General features: G+C 48.1%; 1 protein-coding gene across 1 annotated transcript in view; it reads left to right on the top strand.

Moving 5' to 3' along the window:
- Nucleotides 1–799: 799 nt before the first annotated feature.
- The window catches only part of LOC311116566 (tripartite motif-containing protein 16-like), a gene marked incomplete at both ends in the record, with an annotated part of 31547 nt that continues 23020 nt past the window's right edge, over nt 800–9326 (top strand). The window contains 2 exons of the mRNA XM_084191646.1: nt 800–1396; nt 8585–8680. Coding sequence (XP_084047772.1) covers nt 800–1396; nt 8585–8680 — 693 coding nt within the window. The remainder of the gene's footprint in view (nt 1397–8584; nt 8681–9326) is intronic.

The raw sequence follows: 9326 nt of genomic DNA, 5'->3' as shown, positions 1-9326 counted from the left end.
GCAATCGACACAACTAATGCCCAAATTGGGAGAAATCTCACCTTAGCCGGCTTGAGCAGTAGTCAACTCGACACTCAGAAAAGGAACAAAGAACGATGCAATCAGTTACCCGTACTAGCCACCATTTGTCGTGTCGCGTCGGCTGCTGGTGGCTATTGCTGTCAAACAAAGAAGTCCGCTTAAGCTGTACCTTGATTAGAAGTCTTTTATTAATATCACGAGGTTACAGCATAAGTTACAGACACGCGAAGTCCGGAGAAGCAGTCCCAAATGAATCTCAATGCTTTCTGACCCTCCTTCGTTTTTCCCCCAGTATATATAAATTCCCAAGATGTGGGTGGCTCCCTCTACGGTCCAATCCCCTGTCTGCAACACACTTCCTGTCTGTTGTATGTGGCGTTACACTAAAACATTCCCTCTTGATACTAAAATCAACATTCTTTCAGTTCCACATTTAACAACGTCATAATCTCAATACACGACAGTATCATAAGGCATTATGAAGCTTATTAAAATAATTATAATATGTACTTCATAGGAACTGTTACCCTTTATATATTCTAACAACTCATATTTGTTAGATTTATTCCAAATGAAGGGCCCTAACCTAGAAACTAAAATATTTGTCTCCCTCTACACGTTGAACGCAGTTCTCTCTCTATCCCTCCCTCCCTCCCTCTAACCTCACCTATCTGGCAGATCCAGAAGTCCCTCCCCTCCCAAAAACTCACTTCTGTGGAAACGAAACTGATCTGAGTCTCTGTGTCGTCTGTCTGTGTGAGAGTGAACAACCATCCAAATGGCTCAGCAGGGAGTTATGCTGGACCAGGACCAGTTCTGTTGTTCTGTCTGTCTGGATCTACTGAAGGAGCCGGTCACCATCCCCTGTGGACACAGTTACTGTAGGAGCTGTATTGACGGCTGCTGGGATCAGGATGTTCTGAAAGGGGTCTATAGCTGTCCTCAGTGCAGAGAGACCTTCACTCCAAGGCCAAATCTGAGGAAAAATAACATGTTGGCTGAGTTGGTGGAGAAACTGAAGAAGACAGGACTCCAGGCTGCTCCCCCTCCTGCTCTGTGCTATGCTGGACCTGGAGATGTGGCATGTGATGTCTGCACTGGGACCAGAAAGCGGAAAGCCCTCATGTCCTGTCTGACGTGTTTGGCTTCTTACTGTGAGACTCACCACCAATCTCACTATGAATCTCCTGCTTTGAAGAAGCACAAGCTGGTTAAAGCCACCGCACAACTACAGGAGAAGATCTGCTCTCATCATGACAAATTGCTGGAGGTTTTCTGTCGTACCGATCAGCAGTGTATCTGTTATCTGTGTACAATGGATGAACATAAAGGCCATGATACAGTGTCAGCTGCAGCAGTGAGGACTGAGAAACAGGTAAGACCAGAACTGTGGTCCTCTGTAGCTCAATTGGTAGAGCACGGCGCTTGTAACGCCAGGGTAGTGGGTTCGATCCCCGGGACCACCCATACGTAAAATGTATACACACATGACTGTACGTCGCTTTGGATAAAAGCGTCTGCTAAATGGCATATTATATTATATATTATATATTATAACTACTTGTTGGTGACTGTCTGATAAACAAAGAATTAAAGATACAGTGCCTTGCAAAAGTATTCATCCCCCTTGGCGTTTTTCCTATTTTGTTGCATTACAACCTGTAATTTAAATGGATTTTTATTTGGATTTCATGTAATGGACATACACAAAATAGTCCAAATTGGTGAAGTGGAATTTTTAAAAAATAACTTGTTTCAAATAATTCTAAAAAATAAATAACGGAAAAGTGGTACGTGCATATGAATATGGCACCACATTAAACCTGCCAAGAGAGGGCCGCCCATCAAAACTCACGGACCAGGCAAGGAGGGCATTAATCAGAGAAGCAACAGAGACCAAATATAACCCTGAAGGAGCTGCAAAGTTCCACAGCGTAGATTGGGGTATATGTCCATAGGACCACTTTAAGCTGTACACTCCACAGAGCTGGGCTTTACGGAAGAGCGGCCAGAAAAAAGGCATTACCACACGTTTGGTGTTCGCTAAAAGGCATGTGGGAGACTCCCCAAACATATGAAAGAAGGTACTCTGGTCAGATGAGACTCAAATTGAGCTTTTCGGCCATCAAGAAAAACGCTATGTCTGGCGCAAACCCAGCACCTCTCATCACCCCGAGAACACCATCCCCACAGTGAAGCATGGTGGTGGCAGCATCATGCTGTGGGGATGTTTTTCATCAGCAGGGACTGGGAAACTGGTCAGAATTGAAGGAATGATGAATGAAGCTAAATACAGGGAAATTCTTGAGGGAAACCTGTTTCAGTCTTCCAGAGATTTGAGACTGGGACAGAGGTTCACCTTCCAGCAGGACAATGACCCTAAGCATACTGCTAAAGCAACAAGTGATTTAAGGGGAAACATTTAAATGTCTTGGAATGGCCTTGTCATGATTTAACTGGATTAGAACCCAAATGCAGACAACTACACCGAGCCAGAGAAGGTTTAACAGGTTTATTTACAACGTTCAATTTGTCCAGGTTTCCAATAATAGGGGAAGAGCAAGTCCAGGTTTACAGGGAGGGTAACAGATCCAGGTTCAGAGCAGGTGTGGTACCGTAATGTCCTAGTGTCCGTGGTGAGTCCAAAAGGGAGGTCCGGTAGTGGAAAGCAGGATGGTGGTGGCAGGAGTGAAGCGGAGGCAGGAGTCAGGTTCCAATAATATGGTCGTCTTGACTATGATCTGACGATGAGTGGCAAGTTTGACCGGGTCTTAAAGGCTGAGGTGATTATGGTGAATGAGCTGCAGCTGGAACCCTGACTCCCGCACACCAGACTTCACTCCTGCAATCAAGGACAGACAGAGGGGAGGGGAAGAGCAGAGAGAGAGCTACCTAGCAGCAGTAGGCCTAACAGTACCCCCCCCTCTACGGACGCCACCTGGCGGCCGACAGGGTTTATCGGGATGTAACCTATGAAATTCACGGACCAGAGCAGGATCCACAATGAAGCTCCTGGGCACCCAGGAACGTTCCTCAGGACCATAACCCTCCCAATCCACCAGGTACTGGAAACCACGACCCCGGCGGCGAACATCCAGAAGTCGCCGGACCGTGTAGACAGGACCCCCACCCACGATCCTGGGCGGAGGAGGGGGACGAGAGGGCGGGCACAGAGGGCTAACCGACACAGGCTTGATCTGGGAAACATGAAAAGTGGAATGAACCCGTAGGGAGGCAGGTAGCTGTAGCTTAACCGCGCATGGGTTAACAATAGACAGTATCTTGAACGGTCCTATAAAACGCGGCGCCATCTTCTTAGACTCCACTTTCAATGGAAGATCACGTGACTTAAGCCATACCTCTTGACCAGGAGAGTAACCGGGAGCCTGGGACCGGTGACGGTTGGCTTGCCTCTGCATGTACGACGAAGCTCGGGACAGAGCTACCCTGGCCTTCCTCCAGACCTTGAAGCAGCGGCGCATGTGGGACTGCACCGAGGGTACCGCCAGTTCCCTCTCTTGAGAAGGGAACAGGGGAGGTTGATAACCCAGAGCACACAGAAAGGGAGACAAACCAGAGGAAGCGTTAGTCAAGGTGTTATGAGCATATTCCACCCAGGGGAGCATGGAGCTCCATGACCCAGGGTTAGACCCTGTGACACAGCGGAGAGCGGTCTCCATCTCCTGGTTCGCTCTCTCGGCTTGCCCGTTGGTCTGGGGGTGATATCCAGAGGACAGGCTGGATGTGATGCCCAAAGCTTTACAGAAAGCTTTCCATACCTGGGAGACAAACTGGGGACCCCTGTCAGAGACAATATCAGTGGGTAGACCATGAGAGCGGAACACATGTTCAACCAAAATATCAGCCGTCTCTCTGGCAGTGGGCAGTTTAGGTAGGGCCAAAAAATGAGCGAACTTAGAAAAACGATCAATCACAGTAAGAATGACAGTCTTTCCAGACGAGGGGGGAAGTCCAGTGACAAAATCCATAGCAATGTGCGACCAGGGCCGGCTGGGTATTGGCAGAGGTCGTAGATGACCAGCGCTGGCCTGGGTGGAGTTCTTACTTCGTGCACATACCGTACAAGCAGCAATGAAGGCTCGAGTGTCCGCCTCCATCCTGGGCCACCAGAACTTCCGTCGCACAAAGTCAAGGGTCCGCGTAACTCCAGGGTGACAGTTAAGGGGAGATGAGTGAGCCCACTGAAGTACCTGGGAGCGAGCAGACTCAGGGACAAACAACCGGTTAGGAGGACCCCTCCCAGGGTCAGCTTGATGATGTTGAGCCTGTCTAACAATCCCTTCGATGTCACATGTGATGGCCGCAATACTGCAGGTAGGAGGCAAGATGGGTTCAGGGTTACTACCAGTATCAACAGCCGAATGAACACGAGACAGGGCGTCAGGCTTGACGTTGCGTGACCCAGGACGGTAAGACAGAGAAAAATTGAATCTCCCAAAAAATAGTGCCCACCTGGCTTGACGGGGGTTGAGCTGCTTCGCTGACTGGATGTATGCCAGATTTTTATGATCCGTCCAAACGATGAAGGGTTGTTCCGCCCCCTCCAACCAATGCCGCCACTCCTCGAGAGCCAGCTTAACGGCGAGCAGTTCACGATTTCCAACATCATAATTCCTCTCTGCCTGAGAAAGTTTCCGTGAAAGAAAAGCACAGGGATGCAGTTTGTTATCTTCAGGAGAACGTTGTGACAACACTGCACCTACCCCAGTGTCGGATGCATCCACCTCCACGACAAACTGGCGGTCGGGGTCCGGCAGCATCAGAATGGGAGCCGAGGCGAAGCGATGTTTCAGTTCTTCGAACGCTGATTCGGCCCCTTCATTCCAAGCGAACGGTAGTGAGATGGAGGTGAGAGCGGTGAGTGGCGCCGCAATGCGGCTGTAGTCCTTGATGAACCTCCTGTAGAAGTTCGCAAACCCCAGGAATCGTTGAAGTTGTTTGCGAGTGGAGGGGGCTGGCCAGTCCGTGACAGCAGAGATCTTAGCTGGGTCCATCCGCAACTCCCCCTGAGCTATTATGTAACCCAAAAAGAGGTCTCAGACACATGAAATTCACATTTCTCCATCTTCACAAACAGTTTGTTCTCCAACAACCTTTGCAACACCTGGCGCACATGCAGTTCATGTTCCTGGGAGGACTCTGAGAAAATCAGGATATCATCCAGATAGACAAAAACAAACCGATTCAACATGTCCCGAAGGACATCATTGACTAGTGCCTGAAAAACAGCAGGGGCATTGGACAACCCAAAAGGCATGACCAGATACTCAAAATGTCCCATGGGTGTGTTGAAGGCAGTCTTCCATTCATCACCTTTACGAATGCGCACCAGGTGATACGCATTTCGTAGATCCAGTTTGGTAAAGATAGTTGCACCATGAAGGAGGGGAAAAGCAGAATTAATTAAAGGCAGAGAATATTTGTTCTTAATGGTGATGTTGTTAAGTCCACGGAAATCAATACAGGGTCTGAGGGTCTTATCCTTCTTTCCCACAAAAAAGAATCCCGCTCCTACAGGTGACGAGGAAGGACGAATAATACCTGCCGCCAAGGAGTCCCGAATGTAGTTCTCCATAGCCTCCGTCTCCGGGCGGGAGAGATTGTACAGGCGACTGCTGGGGAGAGGGGCTCCTGGCTGGAGGTCAATGGCGCAGTCGTAAGGCCGGTGAGGAGGAAGAGAAGTAGCTCTGTGTTTGCAGAAAACGGATGCCAGGTCATGATACACGTCAGGGACAGCAGAGAGATCCATGGACTCCAGTGGAGGTTGAGGCACAGTGCTGGCAGGGGTCTGAGCAGAACACAAACAATTCACATGACAAAATGTGCTCCATGAAACAATTCTACCTGTCACCCAATCAATGTGTGGATTGTGTCTTATGAGCCAGGGGATACCAAGGACCAGGGGGGTCTGTGGGCAGTCAATGATGTGAAACTGAATGTTCTCCTGATGATTACCCGACACTCTGAGACAAACAGGCACAGTCTGATGAGTAATACGGGTCAACAATTGTCAATTTAGACCCTTAGCCTGCAGCGGACGGTCCATAGGTACAGTCTCTAAATCCATTTGTTTAGCCAACTCTCGATCCAAAAAGCTTTCATCGGCACCAGAGTCAACCAGCGCACTAACAGGGAAATCCTGGGACTGCCACTGGAGGGATGCCTGGAGCAGAATGCGGGGAGAAGAGGAAGAATCCGCTGCTCGGCTCACCAAAACTTCTCCCATTAATGATGAGCCGGCCCTTTTCCCGGACGAACTGGGCAGGAAGGAACGAAATGACCAGCTTCTCCACAATACAGGCAGACCCGAGCCTGAATACGACGTGCACGCTCCTCTGAGGACAACCGTGCACGACCCACCTTCATGGCTTCGGGTTCAGTGCTCCTAGTATCGACTCGGGAAGACTCGGCCTTCTCCGTAGGGAAGAGGCGGGTAGGAGTTGGTTGACGACAGACAGGTTGCTTGGAACTACCACTCCTCTCCCGGCGGCGCTCCCCAATCCGGTTATCCAACCTGATGGTGAGTGAAATAAGATTATCCAGCGTAAGCGATTCATCATATGACACCAATTCATCTTTCAAGGTCTCAGCCAAAGCATTAATGAACACTCCTTGTAATGCCTCGTCATTCCAACCACTCACTGCCGCTAAAGTCCGAAACTCCACTGCCATCTCCGCCACACTGCGAGACCCCTGCCGAAGAGAAAACAAACGTTTAGCAGCCTCCTTGCCCCGTACGGGGTGGTCGAAAACCTTCCTCATCTCAGTGGTGAAGGCAACGTAAGCGTTGCAAATGTCCGACTGACTCTCCCAGACCGCAGATCCCCAGGAACGAGCGGAACCGCTAGTAGAGTTGATAAGGTAGGCAATACGGGCTCTTTCTGAGGCGTAGGTGAGGGGCTGTTGTTCAAACACCAACGAGCATTGAGTCAAAAAATCACCACAGGTTCCCATGTTCCCATCATAGCGCTCTGGAGCAGGAACAAAAGGCTCTCTGATCTGGGCTGGAGGAGCCGGAAAAACAGGCGGAGCATGAGAAGGAGCAGTTTGTATGCCATGAACGAGGGGTGCATTATTAACTTGGGTAGTAAGGGCAGACACTTGATTGGTGAGTAATTGAACCTGATTAAGCAGCACCTGACTGTTCTCGGATATAGTCTTAAACAGGGTATCATGTTGGCCAAGTAAAATGCCCTGATTGGCTATGGCAGTCCGAATTTGAGTGCACTCTGGGGTGATATCCGAGCTACTGTCTGCTGGGTTCATGTTGGTCAGATCATACTGTCATGATTTAACTGGATTAGAACCCAAATGCAGACAACTACACCGAGCCAGAGAAGGTTTAACAGGTTTATTTACAACGTTCAATTTGTCCAGGTTTCCAATAATAGGGGAAGAGCAAGTCCAGGTTTACAGGGAGGGTAACAGATCCAGGTTCAGAGCAGGTGTGGTACCGTAATGTCCTAGTGTCCGTGGTGAGTCCAAAAGGGAGGTCCGGTAGTGGAAAGCAGGATGGTGGTGGCAGGAGTGAAGCGGAGGCAGGAGTCAGGTTCCAATAATATGGTCGTCTTGACTATGATCTGATGATGAGTGGCAAGTTTGACCGGGTCTTAAAGGCTGAGGTGATTATGGTGAATGAGCTGCAGCTAGAACCCTGACTCCCGCACACAAGACTTCACTCCTGCAATCAAGGACAGACAGAGGGGAGGGGAAGAGCAGAGAGAGAGCTACCTAGCAGCAGTAGGCCTAACAGGCCTAGTCAAAGCCAAGACCTCAATCCAATTGAGAATCTGCGGTATGACTTAAAGATTGCTGTACACCAGAGGAACCCATCCAACTTGAAGGAGCTGGAGCAGTTTTGCCAGTGGCTAGATGTGCCAAGCTTATAGAGACATACCCCAAGAGACTTGCAGCTATAATTGCTGCAAAAGGTGGCTCTACAAAGTATTGACTTTGGGAAGGTGAATAGTTATGCACGCTCAAGTTTTCTTTTTTTTGGTCTTATTTCTTTTTTGTTTCACACATCTTCAAAGTGTTAGGCATGTTGTGTAAATCAAATGATACAAACCCACAAAAAATCAATTTTAATTCCAGGTTGTAAGGCAACAAAATAGGAAAAATGCCAAGGGGGATGAATACTTTCACAAGGCACTGTACAATAGGAACTAAGGCTGTTTGAATATGAGATCATTCAAATGATATCGATCAACGGCAGAACAAATATGAACACAAACCTTGAGTATATTGTGTTTGCTCCCAATGTATCACCATTTTCTGAAGTAAAAACACTATTATCATTCGTTATCAAACACCATTATCATTCGTTATCAAACACCATTGTAATTTTTATCCAACACCCAATCAGCTCCCCTGTTTTGTGCACTGTTAAAACTATAATCATTCACATAACAACATAATTTCACACAGACTCTTCCTCAACATATTAATCCCTATCTTCTATGGGCCCTATGTCCCAATACTATACTATTGATCTAGTGGACAAATAAAGCTTGATAGCGCATTGAAGAGTGATTCTCCACAGAGACAGCTGGGGACGAGTCAGCAGAAGGTCCAGCAGAGATTCCAGGAGAGAGAGAAGGAGCTGAAGGAGCTCCAACAGGCTGTGGAGTCTCTCAAGGTGAGTATTTTTGACCAGAGGAGACACACCATTTCACTTCTCTCTTCCAGTCATAGAGAGAGAGAGAGAGAGAGGCCCCTATCCAATCCCACTGACCCCACTGTTGGGAACAGGCTGTCTGGACCCCTTTCAGAGAATAGACTGCTTAATGTAACCGGCGGGATATGAACCCGGGTCTACTGAGGGAGAAAAAAACATCTTGACCGTTATACCAAGAGGACATTCCCTATTGGGCTGAGGGCCGACACTGATTTTGAAGTCGAAGGCGGGGCTACCTCATCACATAACCATGAGTAACCATGACCGACTCATGTCTCCTATACATTAACATGGAGCTCTCTCTCTCTCTCTCTCAATTCAATTAAATTCAAAGGGCTTTATTGGCATGGGAAACATATGTTTACATTGCCACAGCAAGTGAAATAGATAATAAACAAAAGTGAAATAAACCACCAGAAATTAACAGTAAACATTACACTCACAAAAGTTTCAAAGTAATAGAGACATTTCAATTGTTATAATTCAAGTGCAAACAGAGTGAGCCGTTCGCCAGACTGAGTTCTGGAGGTGAAATGGAAATGAATGAGGGAGAGTTAAGTGAGGTAGAAGGTGTGGTGATGAGCTCAGAACCAGAGCCTGGCATCAA

This window comes from Coregonus lavaretus (genome assembly GCF_964263955.1).
Source record: "Coregonus lavaretus genome assembly, contig: HAP1_SCAFFOLD_331, whole genome shotgun sequence".
NCBI lineage: Eukaryota > Metazoa > Chordata > Actinopteri > Salmoniformes > Salmonidae > Coregonus > Coregonus lavaretus.
Note: the sequence above shows the minus strand (reverse complement) of the source record. Positions and strands in the feature narration are given on the sequence as shown.